The 22,814-nt window shown below is 47.0% G+C and overlaps 2 protein-coding genes across 4 annotated transcripts in view; both read right to left on the reverse strand.

The window, feature by feature from the left end:
• CAPZB (capping actin protein of muscle Z-line subunit beta) overlaps positions 1-22,814 on the reverse strand; it is a 77,746-nt gene that overhangs the window by 38,398 nt on the left and 16,534 nt on the right. For all 3 annotated transcript variants that reach the window (XM_074558748.1, XM_074558746.1, XM_074558747.1), the window contains exon 2: positions 10,239-10,328. In XM_074558748.1, the coding sequence (XP_074414849.1) occupies positions 10,239-10,295 (57 nt within the window). In that variant the 5' untranslated portion in view covers positions 10,296-10,328. The remainder of the gene's footprint in view (positions 1-10,238; positions 10,329-22,814) is intronic.
• LOC102072273 (ATP-dependent RNA helicase DDX19B) overlaps positions 1-22,814 on the reverse strand; it is a 211,082-nt gene that overhangs the window by 20,776 nt on the left and 167,492 nt on the right. The gene's annotated exons all lie outside the window — the stretch shown is intronic.

Below are 22,814 nucleotides of genomic sequence, written 5' to 3' on the forward strand. Positions count from 1 at the left end.
CAGGTTTATATTCATGAGATTATGATTCCTTCTGCATTTAGGTCCTTTGGATTCTTTTCCATGTCGAGTGTTGAATCTTACTAAAACATTTAAACTGAATCTTACTAAAACATTTCAATTACTGTTGTGCACATTCAGACCCTTGCAGGATTCAGTTTATTTTCTGATCCCAGCAAAGGCAACTCTGCTTGGAAGGCATCTGATGCTCTGAGTTTTCAAGCTCAAACAGTGGATTTGTGTTGTTAATTTTTCTTGTTAAGGTTGTTCTGTGTTAACTGAAGAGCCAGAACTCACTCAGGTGCCTGAGCACTTCTCTACAGTCACTACTTGTAGATTTTTGACTTCAATTTAGAAACACAATTAAGCCACTGCTCAGGGCAAACTGAAACAGCAAAGCAGTGATCTGGTTCCATTCATCACTGCACTACAAATAAATGTCACTGTGCTGCAAACACTGCAGGCTGAGGGTCTTTTGAAGCAAACCTGGGCTCCCACCTTTGTTCTCACACAATCTCTTCCCACTCCAGGCACTGCAAGGTCACACGCAGAACACAATCTGCACCTTGTATCTGCAGCTAGAGGCCAGCATCAGTGTCACCTGGCCCTGGGGCACCCCTGGCCCCCAGAGCAGCTCTCAGCCATCTCCTCTGGCTACTCAGGGAGTGAGACCACCCTCAGGGTAAACTGGAAAGGAAAAAAGGAGGAGATTGGGGCTCAGCCTGAAGAACAGCAGCATCATTCAGAATGAACAGGGCACAGCGTTTGGGGGATATTTTTTTCCAAGGAGATACACAAAGGGTGTGTAGTGCAGAGGAAAGAAAAGCTGGATGAGAAAGTGAGGGAAACGTGTCGAACAAGGATCCTGTTGTCCTGTGAAACCAAATTCTCCTGCAGAGCTGCCCAGGTATGTGGACAGTGTTTTAATTAAGGCAACTGCTCTGCTATCAAGACAAATAATCACTTGTGCCAAATGGAAACCATATCCTTTTTGGAGTAGCTAAGCTCAGTCATTCCTTCTGAACTCACTTCATGGTTCAAGGAGCTTATTAGCAATTAAACAATTGCTTCTGCATTATTTTTAAAAGCATTTTTAAACAATATCTAAAAACAAATTCCAAGAGGAAAGAGGAGTAATACCTCAGTTCTGCACGTGTGACACACAGCCCCCATCCTTGCTTTGACCACATTGAATTGCATCAAATTCTGCACTTCACACACTCAGGACAGCCAATGTTGGCTGTGTCCATTCCAGTTGAGCACACCCAGGGGCTGTTTTCTTCTGCAGCCCTGACTGAAATGTACCACATCCAGCACTGAAACAGGAACACTCCTGGTGTACCAGTCCTAAGAGAAAGTATTTTCCCATGTTTATTCAGAGGTCAGCATTACTGACCTCCACAGGAGCCTTACACACTGGAAAACTCTGCTAAATGCAGCAAAATTAAAGATTATACATTATTTCCCTTAAAGAAGCTGAAGGAACAAGAGGGAATGACTTCAAACTGAAAGAGGTTAGGTTTACTTTGGAAATTAGAAAGAAATGCTCTGCGAGGGTGGGCAGGCCCTGGCACAGGGTGCCCCTGGATCCCTGGCAGTGCCCGAGGCCAGGCTGGACATTGGGCTGGGAGCAGCCTGGGACAGTGGGAGGTGTCCCTGCCATGGCAGGAGGACACTGGGTGAGCTTTAAGGACCCTTCCAACACAAACATTTCTACAATTCTGAGAAGATGAGGCAAACTTCAATTAGCTAAGGAGCCACTCAGATCCATCCTGTTTAGAATCTGAACCTGCCTGTCAGGAGAGCAGTTTTTAACTGAAAGCCCCATCCCAGCAGGAAGGTGAGGATTTTTATCACTTGTGAATTTTCAACATTAAAGGAAGTCAGAAGAGCTGCTCCTGTATTTGGGGAAACCACTCAAACACAGAAGAGCCCGTGGAAGCTCCCTGACCCTCTCACAAAAGAACCCTTCTGGCACACCTCCAGCCCAGATCCTTCCTCTAACACAGCATTATTCTGATGGTTCAGAGTCCTTGCACAGCCCCAGAGTTTCCTGTTCCTGCAGAAGGCAGGCACAGCCCAGTGAATGCTGTGGGAGCTCGAGAAGGAAGCCTGGCTCCACTCATCCTGGGCCTGACGCCACCAGTGAAGTCACTCCCACAAATCCACACAGTGCTAAACCTTAATTGGATCCATCACAGGTCCAAAGGCCACACAAGCATCAAGCTTTGTTTAGGAAATGACACTTAAATGGACTTTTGTGTTCAGACAAGATATAATTGATTCTGGAAACAGCTCAGTGTTATTCATGTCCTTGCATTGAATTCCGGCACTGCAAGAACTGGCAAAACCAAAATCAAACCAAATGAGCTTTTCTGGAAAGACAGATGTTGCAAATCCAGGTTTGTCCAGCTAACTGTGTCATGGCAGACACATCACATTAATTACAGAATGTTTTAATTCAGCTCGAGGAACTCCATTTAAAAAGGTGAGAACCATTCATAAAACAGGATCCCTGGCTTTCTTCCTGTGCCTTGCAGGATAAAACAGAGCTTTTGCTGGATCCCCCTTGTGGAACAAAGGCAGCCATCTGGCAGGCACAGCTGAGTGCCCTGGGCTGTGCCCTGACCTGCAGGTGAAGCTCCTGGATCCTGTTACCAGCCCCAGGAGCCACCACAGGGTATCAGTGTCCTGGGAAGTCCTGAGTGTTTGTGAAGGGTCCAGCTGGGGCTGCAGACATCAGCAACAATTCAGGGATATGCAGGACATTCTCTTTGCAGTGAGTATTTCTCTATCCCAGCTTTCCCCTCCATCCTTCAGAGAGGTTAGGGAGGTTTCCATCTTCACACACACTCCCTTCCAATGATATTTAAACTGATATTTTAAGTGTCTCTAACACCAGCAGGAGCCTGGAAGACAAAAAGGCTTAAAAATAGAAAGAATAAGTGATATAAGGCCAGAATTGCAATTCCCTTTTCCAATCTCATGCCAGGAAATGGGGTTGCTAGCTCTAAGCCAAGCATCACATTAACAGTTTACATATATTAATTGCTATCTCCAACTACCATCAAGATATTCAAGGTAATCTTTGCTGGCTGGAAAAGCTCCTGCTTACAGCCACTCACCAAATGGAAAAACTGGCTCTCAACCACCATACATTTATTTAGAGAGCCAGAGCCCCTTTCTTTAGCCAACAACCCTTGTGTTAGAAACCTGCCTGGCTGCTGGGAGCTCATCCCACAGGTCAGCAAGTCCAGGCAGAACAGCAGGTCAAAGACTCAGCTTTGAGCCCACAGGGCTGTCAAAGCACTTCTGCTTCCACCACCTCTTTTTCAGCTTTCACTGGATCTGATTTTTTGTTTAAAACATCTTGCAGCCCCACCAGACGCTCAGCTGGCCATCTGCATCCAATTATTTTATCTCTCCCTGCAATGCTGCTCAGTGCTCAGGCTCTTGGACTCCAAACACAAAAAGTTCCAGTCACATTCTCATGTTCTTTATGGTGTGTGCAGCCCAAGCAGTGCAGTTTGCCTGGGGGTAAGTTCTGTAGCTTCATATATCTTCAGTGACTGAAGGCATGCAAGCAGATTTGGGACTTGCCTGGAGCTCGCATGAAGCAACAGCCGGAACTGTGCTGAAATATTTCAAAATCATCAGTTTATACGTTTTAAGATTCATCACTCCAGGATTTTCTAAAAAGTAACACATTCTACTAAAAACACTTCAGTATTCCCCTGTGATGAGAAAGGAGAGCTGATCACCTCCCAGATCTTTAATTACAAACAGAGCCTTCAAAAATAACCAAAGCAAAGTTATGAGTGCTGTGTCTTTAAAAAGCTCTCACTTTAATTCTTCAATGGCAGCATTGCTTGGTTCTGTTCTTCAGGAAAGCCTCCACTTTTGGGAATGACTGCTGCTCCAGTACCAGCTTACTGGGGGAGGAGAGGGAGAAGCTGTGTCTGTGAGCAACCCACCCTCCTTCCCCTGGCCAGCCTGTCCATCCTGTGAGGACCATTTTCTGTCCCCACTTCATACCAGGCAGCTGATTTTCCTGAGTCAGCTAGATCTCCATCTAATTTGTATTATACACACCCAGGCAAACATCCAAATGAAACACTCAGCAGGAAATTTGTACTTGCTAAGGGAACCTGCTTAACTCTCACCAAGACTAAGAGTGTGTCACAGACATCTTTTATGGAAAATCCTTTCCTTGGGATTTTTCCTCCTGAGAGGCTGAGAGGCCTCAGGAACAAAATGTAAACATTGATTATCTGCTGCTGTGGAATGCAACAGGTGCATCTGGGATTGGTCTCATGTGGTTGTTTCTAATTAATGGCCAATCACAGTCAGCTGGCTCAGACAGAGAGTTCGAGCCACAAATCTTTGTTATTCCTTCTTATTCTATTCTTAGCTAGCCTTCTGATGAAATCCTTTCTTCTATTCTTTTAGTACAGTTTTAATGTAATATCTATCATAAAATAATAAATCAGCATTCTGAAACATGGAGTCAGATCCTTGTCTCTTCACTCATCCTCAGACCCCTGTGATCACCATCACAAAGAGTGCATCCACTTCCACACTCCAGTCAAAGCCCCAAGGCAATCCTGTCACAGATCTGTGATGTGCTGCACATGGCCCATGAGGACAATAATTCCACTTTCCTTCCACCTTTACTACCTCAGCCCTCAAAGATGTCACTGAAGCTGTGTGAAGAAAATACCCCAAAAGGACTCTGGAGACAACCTCACCCACCTTGTCCTGGGCTGTCCCAGCAAGGGACCCTCCATGGCAGCACTGCCCAGGAGCTGATCCTTCTGTGGGATTTCTCCTGGAAAGAGCCCAGCTAAAAGCACAGAGGGCTGACTTTCTGTGCAGCTGACCTTCAGGGAAGGAAGCAGGAGAGCAATTGCCATGGACTGCTCTGACCTTCCAGGGTGAGCTGCTGGCCACTCAAAGTGAGCTCCACCAGCTCCCCTCCCTCACAGCTCAGAGTAACTCCATGAGCCACACCAACCTCCCTCAGCTGATCCCAGGGCATTTCCCTCCCTCACAGTGACTCCATGAGCCACACCAACCTCCCTCAGCTGATCCCAGGGCATTTCCCTCCCTCACAGCTCACAGTGACTCCATGAGCCACACCAACCTCCCTCAGCTGATCCCAGGGCATTTCCCTCCCTCACAGCTCAGAGTGACTCCATGAGCCACACCAACCTCCCTCAGCTGATCCCAGGCCATTTCCCTCCCTCACAGACACTCACAGTGACTCCATGAGCCACACCAACCTCCCTGAGCTGATCCCAGGCCATTTCTCTCCCTCACAGCTCCTGACACTCACAGTGACTCCATGAGCCACACCAACCTCCCTCAGCTGATCCCAGGGCATTTCCAAGCAGAGAACACCTCAGAGTCCCCTTTCCAGCAGGTTTTGAGAACAGATGTGATCCACAGCAGGGTTCCTTGGGGAGCACAGTGAATCAGCAGCTCCTGGACAATGTGAGGCAGCAAGGAGGTGACACAGCATTTCTGTGACACATTTAACATCTGAACTAATGCTCCAAGTGCTGTCACTACACACAGAATAATTTAGGTTGGACAAGACCTTGAAGTTCATCAAGTCCAACCTCTGACCTGGAGCATCCTCACAACAAACCCATTTAAGAGCAGGGCAACCACCTTCCTCTCTCCTCTTCTGGGAACTTCCTTTCAGCTTGGACTTGGCCCACAGGTAGCTGCTCCAAGGCTCACAGTTCCCAGAGGAGCTCCATGGAAAATTATTCCAGTTTAAATTAGTTGTCCTTAAAAAGGCATGTGCCCACAGCAAACTTTGTAGAGATTCTGAAGTCCTCTTGCACATTCTGACAGCCTCTGAGCAGTGCATTTACAAATAATGACTAATTCAACCCCTAGCAGAGCATTCCATGCCAAGGCCCATTCCCAGCACCATGCACAGCTTCTTTCAGGCAGACTTCTGAGGGCTGTGATTGACAAGGTCCCTAATGAACTCTAATTGAAGCCTCAGCAGTCTGAAAAACCCAACAACAGATGTGGTGAAAGGGCAAACCACAAACTGTGTTGCTAATGAATGAAAAGTGTCTGGGCTGATGAGGGCCAGTGACCCAAAAATTCTCTTTTTCCACCCACCCTTTTACTTCTGTTCAAGTTTGGACCATTTCCCTGTCAGCACAACACTTGGGGGCAGTCATGGACAGCCCTGGATGTACTCCATGAATTCAGCTGGGTACCAAGATGCTCCTGCATGAGCCACAGGCAGCAGAACATGGATGGAGTAAGAGGGACCTCAGGGAGGGAGCTTGGTGTGGTTATCCCTCCCAGCAGGAACAGCAGCCCAGGAGTGATTTTAAACTGCCAGAGGGCAGGGATAGATGGGATACTGGGAAGGAATTCCTTCCTGTGAGGGTCTGGCACAGAGATGTTGTGGCTGCCCCTGGATTCCTGGAGTGTCCAAGGCCAGGCTGGACAGGGCTGGGAGCGAGGTGCTCTCATGGAAGGGGTCCCTGCCCATGGCACGGGGTGGGACTGGATGAGCTTTAAGGTCCCTCCCAACACAAACCATTCTGGGACTCTGGGAGGGAGATGCCTGCTCCTTACTGTGTCAGTTTTGGGAAACTCCTTACACACAATGACATCTCTGAGCCATCTTCTCTCCTTTCAGTGGATCTTAAGCAAGCAGCCACCATCAGCTGGAGATTAAATCCTATGAAAACATCATGGCACACTGAGCCCAAACAGACTTCAAGTAATACCCTGAACTTCACCCCAAATACTGACATGAGCCTCTGCTTCCCACCTCCTGCACTGTGGCAGTGGACTGAGCAAGGAAACTGCTGAAGATGGCAATGCAAGTTGTTTTCCATTACCATCTGTATGGCAGATTACCTTGGTCAAGTGGGCAGTTTGCCTTATCTCTCTCTTGGAGTGACCACATTCACACCTGCCTGGGGAGGGGACATTGCTGATAACAGCTATTGAATGTCACTGCATGGCTGATAAGAACTATAACATCCCATTGGGAGATGTGAGCCCAGAGGGAGGAGCCAAGCATTCCTACCCAGATATAATCCAGAGGGAGGAGCCAAGCATTGCTACCCAGATATAATCCAGAGGTTCTGAGACACCAGCACGGCTTCTCCACTGGATTTCCCAGAGGAATAGGAGCTGCCTCTCCTTCCCCTGGATCTTCAGAGGAAGAATCCATCCTTCTCTACAGGATCCCTGCTCCAACAGAGCCACCCCTGACACTGCAGGAGGGCTGAGCCACAATTCTAATGGGGCTGCCACCAACACCCTGACCCACAGGGTGTCGGGCTGGGTTCTGGCTCTGTCAGTGTTGTTCTAGTGTACTGCATTGTTTATTTTATCTTTTTTATCTTTTCCCTATTAAAGAACTGTTATTTCCTGCTCCCATATATTTGCCTGAGAGCCCCTTAATTTAACATTTACAGCAACTGGGAGGGGTGGGGAGGGTTTACATTCTCCATTTCAGGGGAGGCTCCTGCCTTCCTTAGCAGACACCTGTTTTTCCACACCAAGACAGAAACCCAGCACAAGGGAGCCAAGAAGTCAGGGTGCCATGTTTTACAGCTCTTCCCCTCAGTTTAATGAACCTGCTCATGCTCATTGAGCATTTGGAGTCTGCCCTTTCTCCTCAAGGAGGTTCTTGCCTGCTAATGGCACAGGCAGCAGAATCAAAATGACACATGTCAAGGTCGGGATGAAATTTGCCAAAAAAAGGCCAAAAATCTATTTATTCCAGTCTGGCTCCTGGTGTTCCTGGAGCCATTACAGGTGGCAGAGCACACACTGCTCTTGTCTAACCAGGGCACCCTCCAGGAGCTCAGGCTGAGAGTGGCTGCAGAACAGCTCCACAGGTGTCTCCGCAATAAAGGAACTGTGCTGGATTTAATAAATGATTTCATCCCAGCCCCAGAGGAGGGGCTGCAATGCCTCATGTGGGGGACACAGACCCTCCTCCCAACAGCCCCCAACCTGCTCTGGTTCATGTTACACTGTGAAAGGGAGCCCAGGGAGTGTGTTGCTGATGGAAAGCATGTAGAGCACTAATGAGCACCATCCAAAAGTAATTCCAGCATTTGGAGGTACCCAGCAATTTTCTGAGTCATTAAAAACCCTCAGACCAATTACACATCAAGCTTACCATGGCTGACCAAACAACTCCTTGTTTGGAGTGGTCCTGGGAGCTGCTCAGACCCCAACACCAGCTCAGTGCTCCCAATTTCATCACAAAACCAACCATGTCACACCAGATCAGATCACAGATTTAGTTACTTGTGTTCCACCTCCAGCCACAGCCACAAAAATGATGCTTTAGGTTGCCAAGGGTTTTGGGGGCACAGATGTAGCCAACTATTAAATGGTTTCAAGAGAGAGAAATAATCCTTTCCTGCAGGGAATAATTTCTCTCCTGACCCCAGAGCTCTCTTACCTGTACCTTGGCTTACATAAGTAAAAGAAATGTTTAGAGTTTGATAAATTGAAGTCAGCCACAACTTTTTGACCACAGCTTACCAACACCAGCTTTAGAAGCACTTCCCAACCAAACCTCTACATGGTGAGCAGCTGCTCTTCTGCACAAATTTAGAAGCTTAGAAATAAGCAATGTATTTGGACTGGACAATAGAATACAGGTTTCCCACTAGAAGATTCTGTACAGAATAAATCCAAATTTCAGTAACACCTTCAGTTACTCAGCGGCAACTGTGCCCCACACTGTTTGAAGGGACATTTGGCACTGACCAGGTTATTACAGCCCAAATGTGCATCACAGGATGGGCCACTTGTAAGGAGCCTAGAAATCCTTCTTACACCAGAATTCCTCCCTAGCAGCGTGTAAAGGACAACAAAAAGTTCCAGAATAAAAGATATCAGACACAAAATGGTCAGCCAGGTTTGGTTTTTGACACTAGACTGCAGAACATCTGAGAGAGCACAAATTATAAATAGATTTGGGTGTTCTCCAGATGCCCAGCCCTTCTCAGCAGTGTCTCTGCAGCCTGTGGGGCAGCACAGCCACTGCAGCTCCCAGAGCTGCACACAGCACGTTGTTTATCAGGAGATAACACCCAGGTGCAAGGCCTGCACCCACCTGCACTCACTGTCCCAAATCCCAACAGCAGCCTCCAAGCTGCCACCTGGGCTGAGCTCATTAGGAGAGCTGCTAATGACTGCCCACACTCACTGAGTGTCCCTGCACACACAGCCCCAAACAACCCCTGCATTCCTGACATTGCTTGGCCAGTGGTTGTTTGCTCAACCTTGCCCAAAGACAGAGGGACAGACAAATCACCAGACTGCCACTGCCATATTTTCTGGAAAAATCCCTTTGCCAGGATTTCTTCTCATGGGAAGCTGAGAAGCCTCAGAGAAAAATGAAAATAACAATGATCTGATTGCTTCTCCTGTGTTTTGCTGCTTTGGAATGTGGCTGGAGATTGTTTATCCAACAGGTGCTGTTTGATTGGTTTCATGTGAATTGTTTTGACTTAATGACCAATCCCAGTCAGCTGTGTTGGGAGTCTGGAAGCAGCCAAGAGTTTTCATGATCATTCTTCTTCATGTAAATATCCTTTCTCTATTCTTTAGTATAGTTTTAGTATAGCATAATATAGCATTATACAGCATAATATAATATAGTGTAATGTAATATATAATATATAATATAGCATAATATAGCACATAATATGATGTATAATATAATATAGCATAATATAATATATAATTATATATAATATGACAAATAATATATAATATGAGATGTGATGGGATATGATGGGATAGATATGTGATATAATAATGTGATGGTACAATGTGATGGTACAATGTGATGGTACAATGTGATGGTACAATGTGATGGTACAATGTGATGGTACAATGTGATGGTACAATGTGATGGTACAATGTGATGGTACAATGTGATGGTACAATGTGATGGTACAATGTGATGGTACAATGTGATGGTACAATGTGATGGTACAATGTGATGGTACAATGTGATGGTACAATGTGATGGTACAATGTGATGGTACAATGTGATATAATGTAGTAATAAATTCGTCTTCTAAGACCATGGAGTCAGATTGTCAATTTCTCCTTTGTCCTGGGGACCCTGAAAATACCACACCAGACCTTCCAGATGCCCCAGAGAAGTTTTTACATCCAAGCCTTTGTCAGCAGGCACTCCCTGGGAAGCAGCCAGCACTCACCAAGTCAATGAGGTCACTGAGATTCTTCTCGATCTGCTGTGGAGGCAGGCGCCTCATCAAATCCAAGGCACAATCCAGCTGCTGGTCACTCTGCAGGAACAAGAAAAGAAGAGCCCTTGGTCAAAGGTGGGCAGGAAACACAACACAGCTCCAGCAGCAGCATGCTTTGCATTAATACAAGTAAAATTCACTCCATTTGATTGTGGATTATTGACTTGGCAATTTAACACCGTGCAGCTGATAGAAAGGAGGGCAGTCTTTACCTCACCAAACTCTTTCCAATGTTTCTGAAAGCGTTTAATGTGTTGTTTTTCCACACTATCTCAATAATAACCTGAGTTAGAGAACTGAAAGTCCCTTCTCCCCAGGCAGGTTTAACACTTCCTCCTTTGCACTGATCAGCTTGAGATAACCAGCATGCAAGACAAACTCTGTTCCACCACAGAGCTCCCTCTGCCCTGCAGCTTTATCAGAAAACCAGAGTGAAATATGTACATAAAGCATTATCCGTTCTTTCCTTCTTCCTACAAAGCACACACCAAGAGCTGCCTGTATCTAAGAAATCAGGGATATCAGTTATTTATTTAGAGCTAACACAGCAGCTTTCTGCAAAGGGCCCACTGTAGCTGCTCTCACACCAATTCTGACACAAAAGAACGACCTTAAACTCCACTTCAGTGTTATAAAATGTGCCCCAGACACTTGAGGAGCTGAACCATGGTCCTGACATAACCTTTAGCTGTCCTTTCCACCAACAGACACAAACAGACACTTTCCTGCTGACCTAACAGCACCAAAACCTGCCCAAGTTCCTTTGATCCCAGGTCAGGTGAAGCACAACCAGTTTGCTCTCACTGCTCCTCCCCTCCTTTTTCTCTTTGCCATTTCCAGCCACCCAAATCCCACTAGCTGAGGTTTCATTTCACCCTCCCGTGTTGTGCCAAGCTCCCAAAGTCTTATTTAACAACATCTCCAATACTAACACAGTTCCATTATCACATTATCCAGCAGAGCAGCCCCCAGGACAGGGAGAAACAGGAAGCCACGTTTCCTGCAATTAAGGCAAAGCTGTGGAATGAGGGAAGGGGGAATTTTGGGGACATCCATTAGGAAGCTGTTCATTAGATGGCCATGGGAAGGGAATTTTTAGCTCCTGAACACCCAGACCACAAGGACAGAGGCTCTGGAGGTGGCCTGTGCCTGCCCAGCTGTGCAGCCATGCCAGGAGGGATCTCCCTTCCCAGGCACTGCCTGCACCTCCTGCTGTCCCCTCACCCAGCGAGGACACTGGCACATTGTCACAGACACTGCCACAGGGTCCTGCTCCTCACTCTGATCATGGGCACACTCAGGGAAGTGCTCTGCCCTCCTCTGCCAGCTGGAATTGTTTAAAAGACAAAAAAGCCTGGAGGAGGATGTTAGAAGCCACCACTAAAGCTGCAACCCCAGAGTGAGTATTTTACAGGGAGGCAAACTGAAAATAAAGTACACAGCATGGAGGAGAATGCACACTTGCAGTGTTTATGGATTAACCAAGAGAACCTGCAGCGACCATTTTTACCCAAAATATTCAGTAACAGCTGTGAAAGACACGAGCAGGATTGTCTAAGGCAGAGATCCTCCAAGGGGTTCAGACACAGCTGACATCCATGGCTGTGTGCAATGGAAAAACAAAAATATGCAGGCCCATACAGTGCCTGGTACAGTGCATTTCCCTGGTAGCAGCAGGACTCCTCAGCTTCTCACAGAGCATTCAGGTAATTAAACAGCTTGCCAGCAGATCTCCTAAAGCACCAAAATACAGGAAAGTTCTGCTGCAGTTGTGTCCCTAAATCCATGGTTATTCAGCCACTTTAATCCAGCATACACCCAGCTGGAATGGTCAGGAAGGCAACACAAGCTGACAAATCACAGAGCAAAGTGGTACCTTGGGGTACATCCTAGCTCAGAACTGAGCAGGGAATGAACCACGATCTCTGCTCCTGGTTCCTTCTCTGTGGGTGAGGATTTAAAGGCAGGAGTGGGGTCACACCCAGCCTCTGCCCAGCTGCAGGAGATGGAGGCAGTGACACACAGGGACAGGGAGCACACCGCAGGTGCCAGCAGCACACAGCTCCTGGTGTCACAGAGGGTGAAAATCCCAGGAGGGAAAAGCAAGGCTGAGCAGCAGGACTCAGCTTCTCACAGAGCATTCAGGTAATTAAACAGCTTGCCAGCAGATCTCCTAAAGCACCAAAATACAGGCAGGTTCTGCTGCACTTGTGTCCTTAAATCCATGATTTAATCCAGCATAAACCCAGCTGGAATGGTCAGGAAGGCAACACAAGCTGACAAATCACAGAGCAAAGTGGTACCTTGGGGTACATCCTAGCTCAGAACTGAGCAGGGAATGAACCACGATCTCTGCTCCTGGTTCCTTCTCTGTAGGTGAGGATTTAAAGGCAGGAGTGGGGTCACACCCAGCCTCTGCCCAGCTGCAGGAGATGGAGGCAGTGACACACAGGGACAGGGAGCACATCAGGTGCCAGCAGCACACAGTGACACTCTGTCACAGAGGGTGAAATCCCAGCCTGTGCTGCAGCTCTGGCAGTGGCACTGGATCAGAGGAGCTGAAACCCCAGAGTCCCCCACAAGCAGCAGAGGAAGGGGCTCTGGGGAACTCTGGACATGTCAAACCCCACTGTCACTGACACAAAATCCTCTCACTAGGATGTTTCTCCTGAGAAGCCTCAGAAAATAAATGCAAACAATAACTCTCTGATGGCTGTGGGATGTGGTCTGCAGATGGTTCACCAACAGGTGCCTCTTTGGTTGGTCTCATGTGGATTGTTGTTACTTGATGATCAATCATGGTCCAGCTGTTCAAGACACTGGTCAGTCACAAGATTTCATTATTCATTCTTTTCTAACCTTCTGATGAAATCCTTTCTCTTTCTTTAGTACAATTTTAGTATATTATTATATTATATTATATTATATATCATATTATATCCTATTATATCATATAATATCATAATACTTTCTCTTTCTTTAGTACAGTTTTAATATATAATTATAATATATAATATAGTATAGTAATTATATGATATGATATATGATATGTAATATAATATAATATAATATAATATAATATAATATAATATAATATAATATAATATAATATAATATAATATAATACAATATAATATAATACAATATAATATAATATATAATGTTATGGATTTATATGAAATATAATATACTATAATATAATATAATAAACTATACTATACTATGCTATACTATAATATAACATAATTATAATCCTTCTGAAACATGGAGTCAATATTCTCATCTCTTCCCTCATCCTGGAGACCCACAAACACCCCCACACCCCACCTACTCAACTTCACCTGTCCTGGATTCCCATTTGCTTAATTCTTCTGTAAAACCCCATGCTGATGAAGAGCAGGTTTCTCACCAGGCCTGCAGACAGAACATTTCCATGGAATTTCTGCCTTTCCCCAGGAGAGGCTGCAGCTCCCTGGGCAGGGAGTTCAGACAGAAATTCCAAATGAGGTTTTATTACAGCTGAAGTCACTGAAGGATTTAGAGATCATAGGAATCTCAAAAGACTAAAAATATTAGCTTAGATGAAAGCTCTTTAATAAGTTTCTTTTAAAGATGTTTGCCTATCTAGGATCTCCACTTAAGCACCTGTTACAGCATTCCCATGGCACTGCCCCAGGGAAAAGGGTTATGAGGATGTCTGTGCTGGTTATTTTACAGCTTCCTTTGTCTGCACCTCCTCTTCTGTTTGCTCTCTTTGCTGTATTTAGCTTATTTACAAAAGGGAAACCCTCTCACAACAGCCAAGGTCATCTGGGCACTGTGTGTTAAAGCTCAAATGTGCTGAAAAATTTAAAAAAAATTTGTATAAATGTGCAGTTGTAAAGGGACACAGCTGTGCACCTTAATTTTAAAGGCTGAGTGTGGGCAGATGTCATTCAGTGCAGAAAACACAAATAAAAAATCCCAGGTACTTACTACAGGTATGGAAATCCCAAAAAATGAAACAGGCAGCAGGCTGGACCTCCTTGTGACCCCCACTTGCCATGTCCAAAGGCCAGAGCTCCCTGGGCACACGGTGTGCTGGAACCCCCAGCAAAGAGGAGCTGAGCAAACCCTCCCAAAGCTGGGAGCAGAGAGCTGCTGCTGGCACCAACCCCGACCATAGCCCTGGCACAGCCCTGACCTGCAGTCCTGGCACCAGCCCTGGCACCAACCCCGACCTGCAGCCCTGGCACCAGCCCTGGCACCAACCCCGACCTGCAGCCCTGGCACCAGCCCTGACCTGCCGCCCTGACACCAACCCTGATCTGCAGCCCTGGCACAGCCCTGGCACCAACCCTGACCTACAGCCCTGGCACCAAACCCAACCTGCAGCCCTGGCACAGCCCTGGCACAGCCCTGGCACCAACCCCGACCTGCAGCCCTGGCACCAACCCTGACCATAGCCCTGGCACAGCCCTGGCACCAAACCCGACCTGCAGCCCTGGCACCAACCTTGACCTGCAGCCCTGGCACAGCCCTGGCACCAACCCTGACCATAGATAGCCCTGGCACAGCCCTGGCACCAGCCCTGACCTGCAGCCCTGGCACCAACCTTGACCTGCAGCCCTGGCACAGCCCTGGCACCAGCCCTGACCTGCAGCCCTGGCACCAACCCTGACCTGCAGCCCTGGCACAGCCCTGGCACCAGCCCTGACCTGTAGCCCTGGCACCAACCCTGACCTGCAGCCCTGGCACAGCCCTGGCACCAACCCTGACCTGTAGCCCTGGCACCAACCTTGACCTGCAGCCCTAGCACCAACCCTGACCTGTAGCCCTGGCACCAACCCTGACCTGCAGCCCTGGCACAGCACTGACACCAACCCTGACCTGTAGCCCTGGCACCAACCCTGACCTGCAGCCCTGGCACAGCACTGACACCAACCCTGACCTGCAGCCCTGGCACAGCACTGGCACCAAACCTGACCTGTAGCCCTGGCACCAAACCTGACCTGCAGCCCTGGCACAGCCCTGGCACCAACCCTGACCTGCAGCCCTGGCACCAACCCTGATCTGCAGCCCTGGCACAGCCCTGGCACCAAACCCAACCTGCAGCCCTGGCACAGCCCTGGCACCAACCCTGACCTGCAGCCCTGGCACAGCCCTGGCACCAAACACTGACCTGCAGCCCTGGCACCAACCCTGACCTGCAGCCCTGGCACCAAACACTGACCTGCAGCCCTGGCACAGTCCTGGCACCAAACCCGACCTGCAGCCCTGGCACCAACCCTGACCTGCAGTCCTGGCACAGCCCTGGCACTGCCCGACCTGCAGCCCTGGCACTGCCCAAGGAGCTCTCCTGCTCCAGGGGGCACACCCAGAGCCTCTCCAGCAGAAGCGGGCACACTTCCCTGAAGTGCTCACCTGTTTGCTTTTTACAGCAGACACCAGCACTTGGCTGAGTCACTGCAGCTATTCTGCATTTCTAAAATATTTTTACGAGTGCTTTTGCCAGCACACGCTTACAGAAACCCACAGGCTCCATTCCCAAGTGTGGCAATGGACAGCTCTCCCCTGCCAGCTACCTGAACTTCACCCATATTCCACCTCCCAGGAGGGCTCACACAAACCTGCAGCTCTCCCAAGGCCATTCCACTCAAAAGGAGCGAAAAGACTCATTTAAAGCTCCCAGCCTGGCAATCTGCAGGAATTTGCTCCCTTGATCACAAAGGACTGAATTTCCCTCCACACCTCTGCTGGGACACTCCTGCTCATCTGAGCCTGCTGAGCACAGACAGAGCTGGGCAGGGGTTTCAAACAGAAACCCAGACTGGCTTCACTTCTGGGCTCTATTTCTGTACCAGCCCCACCGGCAACTCCCTGAGCCAAGGGCTGAGACAGCCCAGGGCTACAGCAGTGGGAGCTCTCCCACCTCAGCCCTTCCTGGGAAATAAATTAATTAATGAAATAAAAATAAAAATAATAATTTGGGCCACCAAATATTTTCCACGATAATAAAAAGTAAAATAATAATAATAATAATAATAATAATAATAATAATAATAATAATAATAATAATAATAATAATAATAATAATAATAATAATAATAATTCGGGCCACCAAATCTTTTCCACCAGCATAGTAGTAGTAGTAGTAGTAGTAGTAGCAGCAATAATAATAATAATAATAATAATAATAATAATAATAATAATAATAATAATAATAATAATAATAATAATAATAATAATAATAATATCAATGATAATAATTTATGTAGAATATAACAATTACATTATTGTTGTTATTATTATTATTATTATTATTATTATTAGGGCCACCAAATCTTTTCCACCAGCACAGTAGTAGTAGTAGCAATAATAATAATAATAATAATAATAATAATAATAATAATAATAATAATAATAATAATAATAATAATAATAATAATAATAATGTAATTGTTATATTCTACATAAATTATTATCATTAATTATTTATTATTGTTATTATCAGGGCCACCAAATCTTTTCCACCAGCATAGCAGCAGTAGTAGTAATAATAATTCCATCATTTTATTATATTATATATAATAGTTAGTGTTATATTATATATAATATATAATTTTATATAATTATATATTTATATAATTATATCTAAATATTGTTAATTTATTAATAATCTATTAATCTTATTATTATTATCATTATCGTTGCCACCTAATCTTTTCCACCAGCAAACCCAGTACAGCATTTCTGCTGCAGGCATGATGGTGCTCCCAACTCCCTTCTCCATCTCTGGTATCAGCTGAGAACAACGGAGGGACCCAGAAATTACTCGAGTGAAAAAGCCCCACCCCTGATGTGACAGACAAACATCCTGGGACAATTCACACCCAAGGTCCAGTCAAGAGCAGCATCTGAAAGGTTACCCAAATTCAATGTACAAGCAGCATCTGAATGTTCGGACAGCAAAAATAGAAGGTAAAAACCCCATGAGAGACAGCAAGCAGAACATCTGCTCAGTGCCACGCAACTCAGAGGAGCCACACATCAGAGCACTCTGGTCACTGGTCAGTTTGCAGGCAAAATATCTCTGTAAATTAATCCAGGGCCAGAAGGACACAACCAGCAATGACTTTTTCCTTCCTCTCAAGCTGCAGACATACCCAGGATTGTAAATCACATATTTCCTGTCAGTTCTCCCAACAGGAATGTCTGACTAATATCTCAGCTTTGTGGTACTACAGCACTAAGTTTTTTTAATTGAAACAGATACCCAGCTTCCCCTCCTGCTTGTCATTTTAATCCCTGCCAACCTGCAGAGCTGCAAGGGCAGAAGATTCCCTTTTCCAATGACACAACAGGATAGCATTAGTGCTGGAAGCTGCAGCAAGGCTTGAATTATTGTAACCCCTGGGTAATAAAAAGTACAGTAGTATGTTAGGTTGCAAGGTTCCCTTCTCATCTGTCAGCATTCACTTTTTAGGATATTAGATGGGAACTGTCTGACCTGGGAAAGCCCAGAGAAGTTCTGCACTCGTGACATTTCCATCAGCTGCACATATTCCTCGCAATCTGGTTTTCCATATGACTTTTCCCTTGACTATTAACCCTCCTCTGGCAGATCCTATCTAAAACCATTTGTAATGGACTCATAAATCACAGCTCTGTGACAGCAAGGTGTGCTGGGGAGGAACAGCAATAGCACAGTTAGGAAACAATCAAAGGTAATAAAACCTGAACACAGACTCTGCTGTGGACTGTCATAAAAGGTCAAAGATTATTAAAAAACAAGACACTGATGCAGACCTCATTCTCCTTCTCTCCAGCCACTTTTGCCTTTGTCTGGTTTTGGTTGGGGTGTGCAGTGGTTTTTATTATCTCCAACACTTCTGAGCACATGGAATGCTCAGGAACCAGCTCAGCCCAATTTGCTGTGGTCAAACCCAAACAGCCCCAGGAATACCAAGTGAGAAGGATTAGAGATTAAAATAAAAGCAAGCAGTGATGGATCAGAAGGCTTTAGCAGAGGCTGCTGTGCTCTGGCTGCCCCAGGTCCCCTGTAATCTGTATTTATTTACAGAGCAATTGTACCAGTCACGTCACAGCTCCTGAGTCAGCAGATCCTCCTTGGAGATGCTCTCCTGCACATTATTCACCTCATTCTGCAGTGCTCCAGCTCCTGAGTACAGCTGAGCAGCACCAGCCCCAATTAATGACTGAACACACTCTCACAACTTGTTCCCTGAGCTCAGGTGTTGGTGTTGCAGACACTGCAAACACAGCCAAAAACCCACAAAAACACTGAGCAGCTTTTGTCCTCCACTGCTCCAGGAATGGAACTCAGGTGAAATTCAGAGGCACAAGAGGGACCTCTCTGAAGAGGTTCTCTAGGAACAAGAAGCTCACACATCTGCCCTGCAGCCTCGTGAGGAGGAACTAAAATAATCCATGGGCAGGAGGGAGGCAAGGCAGCTTCACTGTCTTTGGCACCAGTGCTGCTGACACAGGACACTTCCCACCATCCCAGGCTGCCAGCCCAGCCTGGGCAGGTCCTGCACAGATTGAAGGAGCAGCAATGGGCTCCCAGGGCAGCCACCACAGAGATCTCCTCCTCCTCACACAAGCTCAAGGATCAGTGTTTTGCCAAATCTTGGGGATCCCTTTAGGCTCCACAGCTCTTCCAAGCATCCCGTGCCTGATTTCCCTTCCTCATCCCCACCTCCAAACCAGGCCAGCTCCCTGCCCACAGGACAAACCCAAACACCCCAGCCCAACTCTAAAACAATCATCAAGTGAGTTCTAATACACTGAGGGCACTCCCATCTGTGAGCCTCTAAATAATCCATAATAATGTTAATAACATTTCACACCCAGGGAGGAGGAACTCCAACCCCTGAGAGCCAGGAGCAGGGCACTTGTCTGCAATTCCCTGTTCACCAGTAAGGATCAGGCATCTCCAGGAGCACATTCTGCAGCTGTGGGTGTTTTCTGAAGGTGTTTTCTGACCAGATGCAGTTCCTGTTAGCACATCTACAGAGAAAAATTAACAATTCCTTGGCACCTCCTTCCCAGCAAGGATGCACTTCCAGGTGGCACAAACTTGGGTCTACTCTCAAAACGAATGCATCCCTTTAGTTCATACAAATCCAGGACAAGTCTCCATCATGTGCCATCACACACCACCAGAGGAGCAGGACGGAGCAGCACCAAGGCTCCCTGGGAACAGCTTCTCATCCCGACCTTTTGCCAGGATCACCAATGATTTCTGCACTAGCATTTGTCTTCTGGGTAACAGAAACAATGTTTTATTTATTAAACTTGTCATTGAACATGACAATGCAATTTACTGGCTTTCATCTCGTGCCAAGAATTCCTGTGAAGCATAAAGTTTGCAAAAAGTCACTTCCCCATAAATCGTGGCAGTGAGTGACTATGCAATCTGCCAGCCCCACATGAAAGAGGAAAGTGGGGCTGCAGATAAAAGTTGCACAGATTGCAATAAAAACCATGCTAAACTTCTAATAAATGGGTTAAAGATATTGAAGTTGCCTGTAGAACTGACCAACTTTGCCAACAGGTTTTATGATTAATGTTACTGCACAGTGGGGAACTTTCCCCATTTTAAGTCTAGATTTCACAAAAATAACATTTTCTTTGTTAGCTCTAACTAGAGATAGGAAATCTTAGCTAAACAAAATGCAAATAACCTGTTACAGCACAGCACTGAGAGAAAAGAACTTGGCCTGATTTTGCAAACTCTTCCTGAGGCAGCTGCAACACCTGGTTTCACTACCAGGAGAGATGAACACAAACGTGTTTGTGCCCCAAAATGTTTTGAAATCACCCAATGCAGTAGGTCTGAGTCAGTTCACAAGCCTGGTGACCTGTTTTTCACACTGTCTTCCTGCCTTCCACTCAAATCTTCTGAGGAAGAGCCCCAGTCCATCCCTAGAGAAGGGCTGCTTAATTTTTACAGGGGTCACTTCTTTCATTTTTTTTTTTAATTGAAACCATAATTACAACAAATACAGCAGCTCTGAGATTCAGCACTGCCATTTGCCATCCTGACCATGTGCAAACATGTCATTTGTGATGCTTTCTTTTAATCCTGCTAATGCTCAATGACCTTTTCAAATGCTCTTTTCTTCTATGCACTCCTGTTTGCTTCATGTTCCAATCAGGCTGGTCACAAAAGTTTTAGACCTGCTCAATTAAAATTGAGAAGTTTTTTTGTTGTGCAGAAACAGCAAAGTTGGGCAAGTTGGTTTTGGCCTGGCAGATCCAGGTTCTCCTTGCAGACAACTGCAACTTAAATGCAGTTTGTTGAGAAATCACATCAAAAACATCTGAGAAAATACACACTATGGAGCAGGCACTGTGTCTGAAGGTGACTGTGCTTACTGACAGCAGAACTAACAGCGTCAACATCCCAAATTCAGGATTTGCTCTATCCCAGCTCTCTGTGGAGCCAACAGCTGCCTGGCTTTAGGTGCAAACTCAGCACTTTGCAGCTCCTGGAGGCTGCAGCCAGGGTTGTAAATTCAGGAGATAACTCTGGCAAGTAACCGGATGCCTGGCAAGGCAGGCAGGGGACAGAGGATCCCTCATTAGCCCTCTTCCCTCAAAGTTCTGCCATTCCTCAAAGGTCAGGAAAGTAGGTTAATATGCCTTGTGCTTGGGCCACACATGGCATCCCTCAGTGAGTGCCCTGCAGGGCTCTTCCCAGCTGGGGAAAGGGGATTCTGCCTCAGGACACCCCAAATATTCCACAGGGTGGGCTGAGGGCTCTGCCCAGCTGGGGAAAGGGGGTTCTGCCTCAGGACACCCCAAATATTCCATAGGGTGGGCTGAGGGATCTTCCCAGCTGGGGAAAGGGGATTCTGCCTCAGGACACCCCAAATATTCCATAGGGTGGGCTGAGAGCTCTGCCCAGCTGGGGAAAGGGGGTTCTGCCTCAGGACTCCCCAAATATTCCATAGGGTGGGCTGAGGGCCCTTCCCAGCTGGGGAATGGGGATTCTGCCTCAGGACACCCCAAATATTCTGCAGGGTTGGCTGAGGGCCCTTTCCAGCTGGGGAAAAAAGATTCTGCTGGGTCAGAACCTCAGGACACCCCAAATATTCCACAGGGTCAGCTGAGGGCCTTTCCCAGCTGCAGCAAAGGGATTCTCAGCCCAGTTCTGCCCCAGGAATTCCAGCTTTAAAGCAGGAAGCTCCTGGTTTTGCACACCTATAGCCATAGGAACATCACACCTAACAACACACTCACACCTGCCACAATTCCTTCCTTGGCTGGAATTCCCAGACCTGCCCATCCTTGCAGCTTTTTCATGCCTTCCTCATCACTTCTGAGCCCACCTGCAGCCAGCTCCAGCAGGCTCTGGGGCCATTCCCAGCAGGGTGACCCTTTCTGTGGCAGCAGGGCTCACCTGGCACACCCGTGCCAGCTTCAACCCCCAGCAGGTTTCTCCTGAAGTTAACAGTTATTCCACCTGGCACTCTGCACCTTCCCAAGCCCTGGACTCATGGCTACCTGAGGCTGCTTTGGGCCACCCAGAGGAGCACCATCAATGCTGAGCCAAGATCACACCCAAACCTCTCTCTGAGGGGTGGCAGCACCTGGTGGATAAATACAGCTGGAGTCAGCACAATGCAGCTGATATTGTACCTCATTCCTCCATTTCATGCCTCTCTCCTCCCTTGCATTAACACCAAAAGCCCCAGCTCTTGTTTCCTGAGGTGTCTCAGGTTGCAAGCCCAGGCTGGCAGCCAGGCCTGACAGGAGCTTTTTAAATCCTGGTATTTACCAAGGCAAAAATGTCCAGGGAAGGCAGGTAACACAACATCACTGTCAAACTCAGCAGTTTGTCTAATGGAAAAGAGAAAAAGTATCACCTAAAGAAACACAAACAGAACTCCCTGAGAGAATAAAGAGTATTTTATTTATGGTGGCTTCAGGCAACCACTAAGCTTCTGCCTTCAGTGCAGTCTCAAACACTTCTCCTTCCTCACAAAATCCTCTTACTTAAGTGCTGTTTCCAGCCTTGTTTCAGCTGATGCTGCTAAAACTGAGAGCTCCTGAGTTCTGCTTTCACCCAGGCTCGTAACACACCCACTCTGCAACAAGGACGTGACTGAAATTCCAAGGCAGAGCAGCAGGAAAGGTCTGGGCTCCACTCTGTCAGAAGGATGTCCCTTCAGGGAAGGACAGGACTGTCCCCTTCAGAGGTAGAGAAGGACAGGACAGTCCCCTCAGAGCCAGGGAGGGACAGGACAGTCCCCCTCAGAGCCAGGGAAGGACAGAGCCCCTCCAGGGCCAGGGAGGGACAGTCCTGTCCCCTTCAGAACCAGGGAAGGACAGTGCAGTCCCCTCTAGAGCCAGGGAGGGACAGTCCAGTCCCCTCCAGAGCCCTTCAGGGCCAGGGAAGGACACATCAGGGAAGGACAGTCCCCTCAGAGCCAGGGAAGGACAGGACAGTCCCCTCAGAGCCAGGGAAGGACAATTCCCTTCAGAGGTAGAGAAGGACAGTCCTGTCCTCTCCAG

The sequence above is a fragment of the Zonotrichia albicollis genome, chromosome 25, assembly GCF_047830755.1.
Source record: "Zonotrichia albicollis isolate bZonAlb1 chromosome 25, bZonAlb1.hap1, whole genome shotgun sequence".
NCBI lineage: Eukaryota > Metazoa > Chordata > Aves > Passeriformes > Passerellidae > Zonotrichia > Zonotrichia albicollis.